The following is a 17,591-nucleotide window of genomic DNA, read 5'->3' on the forward strand; positions in this document are numbered from 1 at the left end:
TTCTATTTGGAAGTGCTGTGAAAATGAGATATATTATTAGAAAAGCTTATAAAAAGGATAATAGTGTACTTTTCTATCTAGAAATTTTACTGAAGAACTATGTTTTTATAATCCTGAGACATTGGTGTGTGCTTCTTTGTTGTTAATATGTGCATTTTGTTTTTTATTTTGAAATAATGTTAAGTTTACAGATAAGATGGAGAAATAGTACAAAGAGCCTTTTCCCTCTCTGAGCTATTTGAGAGTAAGTTGCTCACTTGATGCTCCATCAGCCTTGAATACTTTAGTGTGTGTTTCCTACAAATGGGCACATTCTCCCATATAACCACAATACATCCATTAAAATCCAGAGCTTAACAGTGATACAGTAGTACCAGCTAATCCCCAGATCCCATTTAGGTTTTACCAGTTGTCCCAATAAGAATCTGTAGAGCAAAAGGATCCAGTTCAGAAACACATATTACATTTTGTTATCTTGCCTTTGACTTGATTATCATGATATTTTTGAGGAGTGTAGGCTAATTATTTTGAGTATTTCTCAGTTTGGGCATGATGTTTCATCATGGTTAGATTCAGAATATGCATTTTGTCAGGAATACCACATAAATGGTGCTGTATTTTTACTCTGTTCTGTCAGAGGTACACAATTTCCATGTGCCCTGTTTCTTATGATGTTAATCATGATCACTTGATTAAAATAGGGTCTCTTGGTTTTCTCTGCTGTAAATTTACCTATTTTTTCCTTTGTAGTCAGTAAGTACTTTATGAGGAGGAAGCACTTTGAGACCATGTAAATATCTCATTTCCTATCTCCCTTCTCAAACTTTACCCTACTAGTTTGAGCTTCATTGATATTTCTTGGCTGGATTATTGCTGCAGCAGTTGCCAAATGATGATTTTTCTACTTTTATCATTTCCGTAACATTCATCCAGTGACATATCATAAGGAAAATCCTTTTCTCCCTGTTTATTAATTTATATTAATATGTATTTATGCATTTCTGTTTTATTCAGTGAATTATTATCTATTAATATGTTACTTTGATGCTGAATTTGTCTCATATTTGGCTAATGGATGCCCCTGGTTTCAACCTGGCTCTTGTATCCTTTTGACATATTCTATCATTCTTTGATTACTTCCCTTCCTGACTTTCTGGCACAAGATGTTCCAGTCTCTTCCTGTACTTTTCCTGTCCCAGCCCAGTCATTTCACCAAGGAGTCCTGGTTCCTTTTATTGGAGAATGTATTTAGAAACCAGGCCTGGATGGTAGGTGTATAATTGTTCTACTGGGGAATTGCTGCCCCTAGGCCCTGTCAGTGGACAGAACTGGGTAATATATGCGTGTATATACATACACAAACATGCGTATCCTTACACATGCATCCATCTTTGTGTGTGTGTGTGTGTGCGCATGTGTGCATACACACGCACATTAGACAAGCTTTGTTCAATCATATATTATAGTGCTGCTGGCTAGGAGTTTAGTATTACTGAATCAACAGTGAGGAGCACTTGGGTGGCTCAGTCAGTTGAGCGTCTGATTCAGCTGAGCGTCTCAGCTCAGGTCTTGATCTCAGGGTTGTGATTTCCAGCCCTGCACTGGGCTCTGCACTGGGTGTGGAGCCTACTTAAAAAACGACGACAACAACAAAAGATATATCCAGGAAAAAGAAGAGGATATTTGCCGATCTGTACATGAAGTCACTCTAGAAAGTACTAAGGTAAACACCTGTAGTGCTTGGTGAATCTATGGAAAAGTAGGTAAATTTGTGGATTTGTGAGATCACAAACATAAAAATTGCACAGTGCACAGTGTTGTTGTCTACTATGAGCATCGTGTTTTTGTGATGAGGAGGTGTCTGGTTTTGTTAAATGCTTTTCCTGCTTTGAGATGATGTGTTTTGCTTCTTTATTAAGATTGGTATATAACACCAATACATAGACTTTTAAATAGCGGTTAGCTTCTGTTTTATCTCATCTTTTGCATTGTATGTTGGGTTTACTATGAATGACTGTTTGGCAAGATTGTATTGCAGGCATGTCTTCAGTATATCAAACATTAATGAGATTATCTTTTAAAATTGGGGCAACTGGGTGGCTCAGTTGGTTAAGCATCTGACTTCAGCTCAGATCATGATTTCACAGTTCATGGGTTCGAGCACCGTGTCAGGCTCTGTGCTGACAGCTCAGAGCCTGGAGCCTGCTTTGGATTCTGTGTTTCCCTCTCCCACTGCCCCTCCCCTGCTCTCTCTCTGTCTCTTTCAAAAATGAATAAACATTAAAAAATAAAATCAACTTTGTTGAGGGACACCTGGATGATTTAGTCGGTTGAGCGTCTGACTCTTGGTTTCAGCTCAGGTCATGATCTCTCAGTTTGTGAGTTTGAGCCCTGTATGGGGCTCTGTGCTGGCAATGCAGAGCCTGCTGGAGATTCTCTGTCTCCCTCTCTGTCTGCTTCCTCCCCCAACTCAAGCCATCTCTCAAAATAAATAAAAATTTTAAAAAAGAGAAGGTTTTGGTTTCTATTCAATGATCTCTAAAGTTTTTTTTTTAAAAATCAACTTTATTGAGGTATAATCAATCTTCTTACAATAAAACATACCATTTTTCTTATACAGTTGAATGAGTTTTTGCCAGATTTATCTACCTAAGTGATTGTCACCATGATGAAGATACCTAACATTTCTTTAACATCCACAATTTTCCTTCTGCCCATCACAGTTATTCCTCTCCATACCCTTCTTGGGCCTGAGGCAATTAGGGATCTGTTCTCTCACTATAGATTAGATTTCTTTTCTAGAGTGTTGTAAAACTAGAATCATGTAGTATGTACTCTTTTGTCTGGATTCTTTCACTGAACATGATGGGGTTTTTTGGTTTTTTGGTTTTACTTTTATTTGCATTTATTTTATGCATAATTTACTTCTGGGCCATAAGTTTTTGTTTCTTTAGTTTCTTCTGGGATATCTTTTTCTTCTTTGTTACCTCCTCTCCTGGTTTAGGAACAACCTGCTCTTTTCCAGTAAGGATCATCTTACTGTGGCAGGGAGCAATCACATATGGGTTAATCCAACCATGAGCCCTGTGATTCTATGCCACATCTTGGGGACTTTGTTCACCTGGATGTACTCTGTGACCAGAAAATCTACATCGAAACCCTTAAGTTCAGCATTACTGTCACCATTTTTAACATGTGTAGTAAAAATTCAGCACTCTTTTTTTGCCACCGACCCTGTATCCAGCCCCACTGTTTGGCCCGGGCACACCTACCAACTCTACCATTGTAGCAATGGAATGATACACTGCTTCTGCACTGTATCTGACATCCTTCAGATACTTGTTGGCTTTTCACAGATGCGTACCCTTGATGGCCTGAGCCATCACGTGTGTTCTTAAAGTGAATGTGAAGATTTGAACCTCTTGATTTACATCATTTTGCGGGGTATTCTGGGTCAAGTGAATAGCAAACTATTTTCAGAAATCACCTCAGGCCTGCTTAGGGGAAGAGTGAGCATAATGTTTCTGACATTCATTCATGTTGTTAGGTATATTAGTAGTCATTTCCCTTTTTTCTTTTTTCTGAGTGGTATTCCATTATGTGAATATACTGTATTTTCCATATGTTAATAAGCACTTAGGTTTTTTTAGTTTGATTGCCTCATGAATAAAGCTACTAGGGGTGCGCCTGGGTAGCTCAGTTGGTTAAGCATTTGACTTTGGCTTAAGTCATGATCTCATGGTTTGTGAATTTGAGCCCCATATCGAGTTCTGAGCTGACAATGTGGAGCCTGCTTGGGATTCTCTTTCTCTCGCGCCCTCTCCCTCTGCCCCTCCCTCACTCGTGTGCTAGCTCTCAAAACAAATAAATAAACTTTAAAAAAAAGCTACTGGAAACGTGTTCAAATCTTTATTTTATTTTTCAAGTTTATTCATTCTTAAAAGACAGAGAGACAGCATGAGCGGGGGAGGGGCAGAGAGAGGGGGAGACACAGAATCCGAAGCAGGCTCCAGGCTCTGAGCTGTCAGCACAGAGCCTGACGGGGAGCTCGAACCATGAACTGTGAGATCATGACCTGAGCTGAAGTCAGAGGCTTAACCAACTGAGCCTCCCAGGCGTCCCATATAGTTTTACACTTTATATTCTCATCAGTACTGTGTTGGAGTTTCATTTCTTCCACCTCCTCACCAATATTTGGCATTGTCAGCCTTTTACTTTTTAGCCATTATGGGTTTGTGGTGGTGTCTCATTATGGTTCTATTTGCATTTTCCTAGTGACTAATGGTGTTTCCCTGTGATGGGTGTCTGTTTATGTCCTTACTGGCCAATTGTGTATTTGCTTTTATGAAGTGTCATTTTAAATCCTTTGCCCATTGTTGGATTATTTGGTAGTAAGTAATATCTTATGCTTGAGTTGTAAGGGTTCTTTATATATTCTGGATATAGCCACTAATTATATATACGTATTGCAGATGTTCTCTCTTAGCCTGTGGCTTGGGTTTTTTTTTTTTTTTTAATACTTTTTAAAGAATTTTATTATTTACAAAATAATTTGATTATATGGGGCGCCTAGATGGCTCAGTCGGTTAAGCATCCAACTTCAGCTCAGGTCATGATCTTGCAGTCTGAGTTCGAGCCCTGGTCAGGCTCTGTGCTGACAGCTCAGAGTCTGGAACCTGCTTCAGATTCTGTGTCTCCCTCTCTTCCCCTCCCCCACTCACATTCTGTCTCTCAAAAATGAATAAATGTTAAAAAAAATAAAAATAATTTTATTATTTAAGTATTTATTTAAGTAATCTCTACACCCAGTGTGGGGCTTGAACTCATGACCCCAAGGTCAAGAGTTGGATGCTACCCCTACTGAACCTGCCAGACACCCCTGGTTTTTTGTTTTTTAATGGGGTTTACCAAAGTGTTAGAAATTTGTAATTTTGATGAAGTGCAAATTATTGCTTTTTTTTTTTTTTTTAGATTCGTGTTTTTTTGTATCCAATCTAAGAAGTCTATCTGTAGTAGGCAGAATTCTAAGAAGACCTTAGGGACCTTAGCAACCTGCACTCTTGTATTATTTCCTTCCTGTGGGTGTGGGCAAGATCAGTGAATATGATGGGATTTTACTCCAGTGATTATGTTACATTACATGGCAGAAGGGATATTAAAGATGTAATTAAGGTATTAATCAGTTGACTTTGAGTCAGCTAAAGGGAGGTTATACAGATAGGCCTGTCCAATCACATGAACCTTTAAAATCTGGGTCTAGAAAGAAGTCAAAAGACTTGAAACATAAGAATTCAATAAGAGGGAGATTTTTCACTGCTGGCTTTTAAGATGGAGAGAGGTCTCTATGGCAAAGATTGCAGATGGCCTCTAGCAGCTGAGAATGGCTCCTGGGTGAGAAGTAGCAAAGAAAGAAGGATCTTAGTCCTACAACTGCATGGAGCTGAATTGTGCCACGACTGTGTGAACTTCAAAGAGGAGCATTAGATGAGAACAGCCTGGTAGATACCTTGAGTTTATCTTTGTGAGATCCTTAGCAGAAGTTCCAGCCATGCTGTAGTTGGACTTCTGACCTCTAATTTTGTGGTAATTTGTTACTTAGTAATATAAAATTGATACACTGTCTCAAGATTGTGAAGTTTTCTCTTATGTGTTCTTATGCTTTAGCTGTTACATTTAGGTCTGGATCTAATATCCTTTCAAGTTAATAATGTTTGTGTATGGCATGAGAATCGAGTGCAAAAGTTCATTTTTCCCTGTCTGTGTATCCAATTATTCTGGCCCTATTTGTGGAAAAGATTGTTCTGCCCCATTGAATTATCTTGTCATCTTTGTAGAAAATCAGCTGGTCATATATTTGTTATTCTATTTCTGAACTCTCTAGCCTATTCTCTTGATTTCTGTGTCTGTTTGCATACCCATAGCATAGTGTCTTATTCCCTGCCAGGTAGTCTCCTGACTTTTTTTTTCTTTGTCAAAATTGGTTTGTCTATTTTAAGATCTTTAGATTTTCATGTAAATTTTAGAATCAGCTTGTCAGTTTCTATGAAAAAACCTGAGAATTTGATTGGGATTCCATTGAATCTGTAGTTTCGTTTGGGATGAATTGACATTTTGACAACATCAAGTCTTTTGGTCCACGAACAGATTATATCTCTCCACTTATTTAAGTCTTCTGTAAGTTCAGCAGTGTTTCGTAGTTTTCAGAGTACAGGTCTTGCACATCTTTTGTTAATATTTACCCCTAAATAATTTGTGTTTTAAAAATCCTATTGTAAATGGTACTTTAAGAAGTTTAAATTTTCAGCTCCTGCTGATATATAAAGATACAATTGAGGATGAAGTTTTGGGGTGGGGGGAGGTTTGTGGAGTCTAAAGCCGACACCCAAGAAAGAATTCTTGAAGACGTCTTTGGTGCAAAAAGGTGATTTTATTAAAGCATGGGGACAGGACCCATGGGCAGGAAGAGCTGCACTGAGGTTGTGGCAGGTAACTCATTATATACCCTCAGGTTGGGAGGGGGTCAGGGATAGAGTAAGTGTCTAAGGAATTTTGGAAGCAAGGTTTCCAGGACCTTGAGGGGCTAGCTGTTGCTAAGGAAATGCCATTTATTACCATTTAATAAAACCTCAGTCATGAGACCCTTCAGATGTATGTTGGGGCATAAGCTTGGAGTATGATTGCCAGCATATATCTTGGGGCAGTTGAGATAAAGGAAGTAGACTTACAGGATCCTCGAGGTTGGGATAATGTTAAGCTTAAGTTCTCTTTTGCCCCTAGCAAAGTGTCCTCATCCAGACAACTGAGCTCCTAGAGGGAGGTCACTTTGCCGGTTTCAAGGACTTGTCAATGGGCTGTAGGCAGTAAGGGAATTTAATTTGCCTTAGTTTCCCACATTACCATGGCAAGCACTTAAACCCCTTTCCTTTGGGGCGCCTGGGTGGCGCAGTCGGTTAAGCGTCCGACTTCTGCCAAGTCACGATCTCGCGGTCCGTGAGTTCGAGCCCCGCGTCGGGCTCTGGGCTGATGGCTCAGAGCCTGGAGCCTGTTTCTGATTCTGTGTCTCCCTCTCTCTCTGCCCCTCCCCCATTCATGCTCTGTCTCTCTCTGTCCCAAAAATAAATAAACGTTGAAAAACAAAAAAAAAACAAAAAAAAAAACAAAACCCTTTCCTTTGTTCTTGGGTAGCCAAGAGTGTCTGAGGAACATCACACATATTCCACCTGGTGAGTGGGGGGTATGTGCCAGCCTGTATTTTGCCCTCAGCTTGTTCCACGCTCCCTCATCAATTGATTATTATGTATATGGTTTTTATAAAAAAAAATTTTTTTAAGGTTTTATTATCCATATTTGAGAGGGAGACAGAGCGTGAGCAGGGGAGGGGCAGAGAGAGACAGAGAGAGAGAGAGGGAGACACAGAATTCGACAGCTTATTTGTCTAAGCTGTCAGCACAAAGCCCAACGTGGTGTTCAAACCCACAAACCGTGAGATCATGACCTGAGCCGAAGTCAGACGTTCAACCTACTGAGCCACCCAGGCACCCCTGCATCTGTTTATTTTATGTTGACTTTATATTCCGCTACCTTGATAAACTTATTGTTTCTACTAACTCTTGTAGACTCCTTAAGGTTTTCTATCTATAAGATCATGTTCTCTATAAATACAGTTTTATTACTTCTTTTCCAATATAGATACCTTTTTATTTATTTTTCTTACTTTGTTGCATTGGCTAGGACCCTCCAATATAGTGTTGAATAAAAGTGATAAAAGTAGATATTCTTGCCTTGTTTCTGAGCTTAGGGAGGAAGCATTCAGTATTTCACCATTAAATGTGGCATTAGCTTTAAGTTTTCCAGAGACAGTTTCTATCAGGTTGACAAAGCTTTCTTATAATTCCCAGTTTTCTAAAAGAAGTTTGTTGGGATGGTTTGGATTATAGGGAGAAAGCATAAAGTGGTCTTGCTTTTTGAACTCAGATATTTCTCCCAACTTTCTTTTTATCAACATTGTTTTGGCTATTCTGCATTCTTTGCATTTCTATGTAAATTTTATAATCAGCTTTACAACTTTTAGCTCTGCAGTTATTTTTCTAGGTCAGGGTATGTTTATTTCTCTCTGCAGCATTTTGCATAAATTCTTCAGATATATTTTCAGGTTTATTAATTTTCTCTTCAGCTGTGTCTTCTCTAGTGGTTTACTTGTCTATAAAATTTTAGATTTCAATGGCTATTTTTATTCTGTAAGTGCCATTTAGTTCTGTTTTCGTATCTTCTTTTTAGAGTGTTTATGCTTTTGTTATGGTTTTGATGCTTTTACGTTATTATTTTTTAATTTTTTTAATGTTCATTTATTTTTGAGAGAGAGTGTGAGTGAGGGAGGGGCGGAGAGAGAGGGAGACACAGAATCTGAAGCAGGCTCCAGGCTCCAAGCTGTCAGCACAGACAGAGCCTGATGCGGGGCTCAAAGTCATGAACTCAACTGTGAGATCACGACCTGAGCCGAAGTCAGACATTTAACTGACTGAGCCACCCAGGAGCCCCTTGATTTGTTTTTTAAGTTTATATGTTTTGAGAGAGAGTGATCATTAGTGGGGGAGGGGCAGAGAGAGAGAGAGAGAGAGAGAGAGAGAGAGAGAGAGATTGAGATTCCTAGGCAGGCTCTTCACTGCCAGTGCAGAGCCTGACATGGGGCTTGAACTCACGAACCATGAGATCATGACCTGAGCCAAACCAAGAATTGAACACTTAACCAGCTGAGCCAGCCAGGTGCCCCACAACTCTAGCTTTTGGTTCATACTTTGTTTCATGCCACTGGCAGTTTTGTTTACTTTCTTGAGAACTTAGCTAAGCTTCTCAAAATATGTTAGCATTTATCCAGTTACTGTAATAACTGAAGAGTTTTAGTACATTTTCTAGATTGCTGTATTGTGAAATAAAATAGATGACTCTGTGCTTTAAAGATTGAGTTTAATATACAGAAATATTGGGTGTCAGCCAAACCTAAAACTACTTTTTACATATTCATTTATTAATTTCTATTTTTAAATGGCAGCTCCTCTTTAAAAAAGAGATCAGGAGCCTGATTTTGCCATCTACTTCCTGAGGAAGCAAAAAGGCTGAAACTTGGTGAATAGCAAGACCATTAGTTGCTATAGTAAGCATGAGACTTCCTGGCAGTGACTCTATTAACAGTAGGAAATGAAATCATGGCAGTGTCCCTTTAATTTGCTACAAGGTTTTGTTTTCCATCTTTGGAGTAGGAAGTTCTGCTATATCAAGGAATTGGCTCTTCCAATTGATTTTATTCAGTCAGACAGTGATTAGAAAGTCTCACTGTCTGTGTACATTGACTAACAAGGGTATACATAGATCTAGGGTTCTGAAAAGAACTGAGGCTGGAGATAGATGGAGAAAAAAGGATGAGATCCAGAAAAGTGGATGGAGAAGTGGTTCTCAGCCCTGGCTGCACATTGGAATTACCTGGGGTACTTAAAAACAGACAGACAAACAAAACCCAAACAAAACAATCAAAAAGTATTTTCAGTCATTGCCAGATGTTCCCTAGAAGGACAGTGCAGTAGAAAAGTCGTAGTTTGGGGATAAGGGAGGAATGCTCCTGCCTTCCCTGGAAGGACCTGATTTCTCATTGAATTCAGTTCTCATGAGCTCTTCAGTAATCTGAACTGTTTAAGATGGAACTTTGTCCTGTGGCTCCTGCAGGGTTCAACGCAGCTCTACGAGAAGACACCTTGTTAGAGTGTATTCCTCTCCCTGGGAACAATGCAGGGGTTTAAATAGGACTGTTTTGTCTTTCTAAAGGTGTGTTTTTTTTTGTTTTTTTTTTTTTTTTTTTTCCTTTGCTAGTTGCAGGTGGCACACCAAAAAAACAAAAAGGTATTTATGGAATTCCAATGAGTGGTGATGGATGATGCAGTTCAAGTAACTAAGGTAAGAGAAATAAAACCAGAGTGGTAAGGAGCTTTGTCACCCGAGTTAGTGCCCTCACAAAATAAAGCTAAAATCCGGTTCTCTCCCACTCCATTTTATTTCTAAGCTGTATGACTAGCTTATTTTTGTGTGATTAAAAGCATTATAATTACCATCCTTTGAGAGGGTGGCTCTCAAACTGGTCATGAATTTGAATCACTTAAAGAGATGTTTTTTTTTAAAAATGACCGAAGTCTATGCCCTGCCACCTTGCCCTTATTGAATTAAAGTTTCTGTGGGTAGAGTACAAGTAATCCAGATGGCATCCTTGTTGAAGAACCGATGCATTGAGGCAAAGAGTGCAATACTCTGTCTTATGTGTAGCATTGAGTAACGTGTATTAATAAGGGAAAAATGGATTTTTATTATTCAACATTCCCGTTGCTCCAAGTTTTAAGTGGGAGTGTAAATCAGCACTACAGCTTTGGAAAACTGTTGGGCATTTTCTGCAAAGCTAAACAGACATCTATCCAGTGATGCAGGAGTCCCATTCCTACATATTTGCCTTTGAGATATGAAAGCTTTGTTTGTAATAGCTAAAAAATGGAAATGATCAAATGTCCAAAAATAGGTGAATAGATAAATATAAGTAGTGATATATTCATACAATGGAATTTTTTTCAGCAATAGAAAGGAACAAACTACCAATACACATACCAACATGGATGAATCTCAGAGATAGAATGTTTAGTGAAAGAAGCCAGACACAAAGTAGATGTTTAGTTACCGGAAGATGAGATATGATGGAAGTCAGACTAGTGGTTCCTTTAGCAGGAAGTGGGAGGTTATGACTAGAGGAGGGTACGAGAGAGCCTCGGCAGCACTGAAAAGGTTTATGTTATTGTGTTTGTATACTTATTTCTTTTTCTTTTTTCCCCTGTTTTTGGTAAAATATACATAACATAAAATTTACCGTTTTCATCATTTTTAAGTGTACAATTCATTGGCATTAAGTACATTCACATTGTTGTGCACACATCACCACCATCCACCTCCAGAACTTTTTCATCTTCCCCCAAGTGAAACTCTAACCCATGACAAACTAAATCCCATTTCTCCCTTCCCCTAACCTCTGGCAATCACCATTCTTTCTACTCTCTATCTCTATGAATTTGATTACTTTAGGTACCTCATGTAAGTGGAAGTATACAATATTTATCTTTTTGGTGTCTGGCTTTTTTTTTTTTTAATCTTTATTTATTTTTGAGAGAGAGAGAGAGACAGAGCACAAGCAAGGGAGGAACAGAGAGAGAGGGAGACACAGAATCTGAAGCAGGCTCCAGGATCTGAGCTGTCAGCACAGAGCCCAATGCAGGTCTCGAACCCACAGACTGCGAGATCATGACCTGAGCCGAAGTCTGACGCTTAACCGACCATTAATTAACCACTAATTAGTATAATGTCTTCAAGGTTCATCCCATGTTGTAGCACGTATCAGAATTTTACTATTTTTTTAAAGAAAATTTTTATTTTTTTTTTTTAAGTTTATTCTTTTTGAGAGAGAAAGCACACAGGAGCAGGGAGAGAGAGGGAGAGAGAATATCTCAAGAGGTTCTGCATTGTTGGTGCAGAGCCTGGCATGGGGCTTGAACTCAAGAATTGTGAGATCATGACCTGAGCTGAAACCGAGAGTCGGATGTCCAACCAACTGAGTTACCCAGGGGCCCCTACTTCCTTTTTAAAGCTGAATAATATTCTGTTGTATGCATATATAACATTTTATTCATTCATTAATCCTTCAGTGGACATTTGAGTTGTCTCCACCTTTTGGCTGCTGTGAATAGTGCTGCAATATATATTGGTATACAAATATCTGTTCAAGTCCTTGCTTTCAGTTCTTTGGGGGTAGGTACTTAGAAGTGGAATTGCTAGATCAGATGGTAATTTAATGTTCAGTTTTTGTTTTGTTTTGTTTTTTGTTTTTTGTGTTTTTTTTTTTTTTAAGGAACCACCCTACTGTTTTACACAGTGGCTGCACCATTTTACAATCCCATCAGCAGTGCCCAAGGGTTCTGATTTTTCAGTATCCTCACCAGCACTTCTTTCTTTTTCTTTCTTTCTTTCTTTCTTTCTTTCTTTCTTTCTTTCTTTCTTTCTTTCTTTCTTTCTTTCTTTCTTTCTTTCTTTCTTTCTTTCATATTTATTTACTTCCAGTATAGTTAACATGCAGTGTTATATTAGTTTGAGGTGTATGATACAGTGATTCAACAATTCCTACATCTCCCAGTGCTCATCATGACAAGTATACTCCTTCCTCCTTGCCACCTATTTCCCCCACCCCCTGCTGCTCTGATAACCATCAGTTTGTTCTCTATAGTTAAGAGTGTTTCTTGGTTTGTCTCTTTCTCCTTTGCTTGTTTGTTTTGTTTTAAAACTTCCACATATAAGTGAAATCATAAGGTATTTGTCTTTCTCTGACTTATTTCACTTAGCATTACACTCTGTAGCTCCATCCCATGTCATTGTAAATGGAAAACTTCATTCTTTTTTATGGCTGAATAATATTCCTGTGTGTGTGTGTGTGCGCGCGCATGCGTGTAGCATTTACATTACTATAGGTAAGTAGTATTATTCAGTGTCAGGCCAAGCATTGTTTTCTGGGTTTATAATGTTTTTCCCTGTAGGTTTATGTTGTGGACCCTGGGCAATTGAAAGGAGAAAATGAATAAAAAGTTAATTCTCTTTTTGAAACTATCAGTTATTTCTTTTTTTTTTTTTTTTTTTTTTTAAAATTTTTTTTTTTTTTTCAACGTTTATTTATTTTTGGGACAGAGAGAGACAGAGCATGAATGGGGGAGGTGCAGAGAGAGAGGGAGACACAGAATCGGAAACAGGCTCCAGGCTCTGAGCCATCAGCCCAGAGCCCGACGCGGGGCTCGAACTCACGGACCGCGAGATCGTGACCTGGCTGAAGTCGGACGCTTAACCGACTGCGCCACCCAGGCGCCCCAAAACTATCAGTTATTTCCAGTCATATTTTTATTTCATATTTAGACTTTCTCATACAGTTTTTTTCTTGGTGATTCTAATTTCCTTTTTTTCTTGTCTGAATTTTTATTTCACTTTTCCCTATCTTAGTCATACACATTCTAGTCTATGAAGACCCTTTTCATTTATACTCATTGTTTTTTGTTTTTTTTTTTAAGCCATCTGCACAACTGCATTCTTGAAATTTTCCTTACCACATTTTTGAGTTGGACCCACTCCACCGATCTTTGGTTTCTGTCTTCCCGCCTCCCCCCGTTTTTTAAATTTTGCTATAGTTCATTCTCAAGCTACTTCTTGAGAGAAGGGGTACATGGCAGATAAACTTTGATACTTTCTGATGTCAGCTCTTCCCTCATGTTTGAGTGATGATTTGATTGGGTATAGATTCTGGATTGCAGATTCTTTTCCCTCAGAGTTTTGAAGTCATTGCTCTGTTTTTTCTGACATTCATTGTTGCTTATGAGATGTAGAAATTTAGCCTCATTTTTGTTTCCTGTAGGAAATTAATTTTCTCCCATCTCTGGAAGCTTATCTTTTATATTCCATGTATTTTATACTTTCATAGTGATATACTTGGTGGGCCCCCTTAATCTGAAAAACAGTATTTTCACATTTAATGAAGTTATCTTCTTAGATAACTCCATTTTTTTCTTTTTGTCAGAAACTTTCTAATATCGGGCCTCTCAGATTGTTCTGTAATGTTCTTATCTATTCACTCTTGTTTTCTGTGCCTTAGCTTCTCTTTTCTGGGAGACTGTCATGATTTTATCTCTCAGTCTTTCTATTGATTTTTTTTTTTCAGTGTATTAAAAAAATTTTTTTAGAACTGATTCTTGTCCTGATATTTAAAAATGCATTCAGGAGCACCTGGGTGGCTCAGTCAGTTGAGCATCTGACTTGATTTCAGCTCAGGTCATGATCCCAGGGTCATGGGATTGAGCTCTGTGTCCAGCTCCACTCTGAGTGTGGAGCCTGCTTGGGATTATCTCTCTCTCTCTCTCTCTCTCCCTTTGCCCCTCTCTCCTGCCTGCTCTCTCTCTCTCTCTCTCTCTCTCTCTCTCTCTCTCAAATTAAAAAAAAATAATTGCATTCAGTTTTTGTTTTATCTCTGAAGATAGTTTTTAGAAGTTTTGTTTTTGTTTTTGTTTTTAATTATCCCTATTTCCTCCAGTCATTTTCTTTTCCTGTTTGTTTATCTTGGTCAGGTGATACTTGCCTGTTCTTTCTTTTTTAAGAATGAAAGATTAAGTGGGACTACACCAAAGTAAAAAGCTTCTGCACAGCAAAGGAAACCATCAACAATTAACTGAATGGGAGAAGATATTTGCAAGCGATATATTCAGTAAGGCGTTAATACCCAAGATACATAAAGAACTTATACAACTCAACACCAAAAAAACAACCTGATTTAAAAATGGGCAGAGGAGGGGCACCTGGCTGGCTCAGTCAGTAGAGCGTATGACTCTCAATCTCAGGGTCTAGCCCCAAGTAGGGTAGGGAGTCTATTAAAAAAAAAAAAAAAAAAAATGGGTAGAGGACCTGAAGAGACATTTTCCAAATAAGACACACAGATGGCCCAACAGTCACATGAAAAGAAGCTCAATGTCACTAATAATAGAAGATTTCTAGTTTATGGCACAGGGAGCCCCAGAGTGAGCCCTCAGCTCCTTCTTACATTCCATAGTGGCTGTGGAAAAGAGGGACTGAGTGAGCTGTTACTACCGATATAGGTGTGTTACCAGTTCATCCTTGTCATTACAGGTGCAAAGTTTGAGGCTCAAGGAACATATAGAATATTTCTTAGGGAAAATGTTTAAGTGTAAAGTATTAGAATATGGGTTTGTGATATTTATATGGAACTTGAATTCCTCATCTTGAAGGTGTACATTAAGGTGATGGCTTGATCTGAGTCCTAGAAATCAATTACATAAGAAATGTGTAATTGAATACCAATCATCATTTTGGTCTTGGTAAAGGGTTAGTGAATACAAAGATAAGTAAGGAGCACATGAAGAGGGAAACTTGGATAGTGCCTGCTGTATACTAGACTCAGTGATAGAGGTTATACGTTGTTACATATAGATATATTTACGTGTATATTACGTATATTAGTTTATAGTCCTCACGGTAATCCTCTGATATTGGTGGGAGAGAGTCCTGTTTTAAAGATGAGGAAGTGAAAACTCAAAAGTTAAATACCAGGCTGTAGTAGGGACACAGAGCTAAGTTTGTGTCACTCTACCCTGTTGCTTCTCTAAGGAAATAATTGCTTCCTTAATTTCTCATGTATGTTCAAAAATATTGTATATCGCTAACCTGAGCACTGTTAGTTCTTTGTTCCTTGCATGTATTGGGCATTTGATGAGTGTGACCACTTTTGGAGTCTCAGTGAAGTAGACTTGGATTCTGCTGTCAAGGAGTATATAGTGTATGGTGGGGACACAAAAGAAGATATTTGCCTATGAGCCAGGAGCTCATTGAAGACAAGGACAAGTCTTTTTTTTTTTTTCCCCCCTGAAGACAGGGACAGGTAGTTCAACTTTAAACTTACCCCAAAACCTTCAAAATTCTAATGTAAGTTTAAAATAATTGGCTTTCTAAACCCATCACCTACTGGCTTTTCAACGAAAGTTTGAAGTGAGTGGCTGAACTGGAAAATGAAGGATACGAACTTTGGCTTTTTCTTTCTGTATCCCTAATATTTAATGCAACACCTTGCCTGTAATTGGGACTCAAATAAAATACCTGTGTGTGAGTAGTAGAGGAACAAAAGCTGTGGGAGCTAAAATTTAGTTGTCATTGTGTCCAGAGAACCAAGAACCTGAGAAACTTTTGAGAAAGGAGATAACTACTATCACATGTCAAGTGCAAGTTAAAGAGGATGAAAACTCTGGGGAAAAAGTTGGATTTGAAGAATTTATTTGTAGACTTGAGAGTGAAGGCTTGAAGAACACAATGAGGGCATTAAGGAGAGGTGGAAAGTGAGGAAAGAAAAGCAAAGTATATCTTACCCAAGTTGGTGGTATGAGGAAAGAAGGGAAAACAGGAGGCTGCAGGGTTAAATGGGGTAAGTTATTGTGTTTGCGTTTTGTTTCTTTTCTTTTTTTTTTTAAGTTTATTTTGAGAGAGAGAAGGCACATGTGCTCAGGAGTGCATGAGTGGGGAGGGGCAGAGAGAGAGAGAGAGAGAGAGAGAGAGAGTCCCAAGCAGGCTCCTCACATTGAGTCCAACATGGGGCTTCATTCCACAAACGGCGAGATCATGCCCTGAGCCAAAATCACCAGTTAGACGCTTAACTGACTGAGCCACCCACGCACTCCTGTGTTTGCATTTTAAAAAATCTGTTTGGAACATCTGTGCCTATTTGTAAAACAGAGGAAAGTGAGAGCTGGAGAGGAAGGTTTGAAGGTACCAGAAGGAAAGGCATAATAATGTAGGGTGAAAGATCTGAAATGGAATCAGGGACACAGAGATTAATAGTCTTTGAAAGGATGAGGGAATCTCTTCTTCTAGTCCAAACAGAGAATAGAGGCTCTGTAGAGAAGGGAGGGTGATGTCCTCTTGTCACTAAAGCCATCTGTCCAGAGGGAGCTTTGAGCTACTGTGCTAGAAACTGACAAAGGATGTTTTCTGCATAGCACTGAGACCCTGAGTGTGATACTTTTGAGCTGTGGTTGGCAGCCTGAGATAGGAATGGTGAAACCACATGGTGTGGATAATTCATAAATCAAGATGGCACTTTTTTGTAGATTAAAGTATTATGGGATGGAGATTGTCTTACTCCATTTAGGCTGCCATAACAAAAGACCATAGACTGGGTGGCTTAAACAACTAAAATTTATTTCTCACAGTTTTTGGAGAACTGGCAGTCCAAGACCAAGGTGTTAACAGGATTGGTGTCTGGTGAGAATACTCTCCTTGGGTTGCAGACACCCGACCTCTTGCTGTGACCTCCCATGGCCTTTCTTTGGTGTGTGGGGGGCAGGGGAGGGGTGAGAGGAGAGAGAGAGAGAGAGAGAGAGAGAGAGAGAGAGAGAGAGATCGTTCTTCCTCTTCTTATAAGGCCACTAATCCTTTCACAAGAGCCTCACCCCATGATCTAATCTAACCCCAGTTACCTCCTGAAGGCCCTATCTCCAAAATCAAATTGGGGATTAAGAGCTTCAACATGAGAATTTGGGAGGGGAACACATTCACTCTGTAACAGAAGTGCACTCTTATTCACTCTTCTCAATGATTCAGAGGCTTTTATAATTTTCATTAATATCATTAACCAACAGTTTGGATACCTATTATGTGTTGGTTTTTATTTTAGGTGTTGGAAAAACAACAAAGTAAGAAAATTCCTGCCTGGAGGAGAGGGATTTTATATATATATATATATATATGTATATATATATATATATATATATATATATATATATATATATATATATGTATTATATATATATGTATAAAGCTAAATTATCATTTGGCACGTAGCATTATAGACTAAATGCTGGATGAGTAGAATACTTAAATGTTCTCACTTTTATGAGTATGTGCCAGTTTGAGAGGTGAAAAAAAACCCACTTTAATTTGCCTTTTTTCCCCATTTATTTTTTTCAATATATGAAATG

General features: G+C 38.6%; 1 protein-coding gene across 7 annotated transcripts in view; it reads left to right on the forward strand.

Annotated features, from left to right (window-relative positions):
* The window catches only part of PTPRA (protein tyrosine phosphatase receptor type A), a 162,296-nt gene that overhangs the window by 35,864 nt on the left and 108,841 nt on the right, over positions 1 to 17,591 (forward strand). For 3 of the 7 annotated variants that reach the window (XM_045445114.1, XM_045445111.1, XM_045445109.1), the window contains exon 2: positions 9,862 to 9,945. The exons of 1 other annotated variant lie outside the window; for it this stretch is intronic. In XM_045445114.1, the coding sequence (XP_045301070.1) occupies positions 9,919 to 9,945 (27 nt within the window). In that variant the 5' untranslated portion in view covers positions 9,862 to 9,918. The remainder of the gene's footprint in view (positions 1 to 9,861; positions 9,946 to 17,591) is intronic. 3 more of the 7 variants (XM_045445113.1, XM_045445115.1, XM_045445110.1) reach the window with 1 other exon arrangement.

Source organism: Leopardus geoffroyi, chromosome A3, assembly GCF_018350155.1.
Source record: "Leopardus geoffroyi isolate Oge1 chromosome A3, O.geoffroyi_Oge1_pat1.0, whole genome shotgun sequence".
Taxonomy (NCBI): Eukaryota; Metazoa; Chordata; class Mammalia; order Carnivora; family Felidae; genus Leopardus; species Leopardus geoffroyi.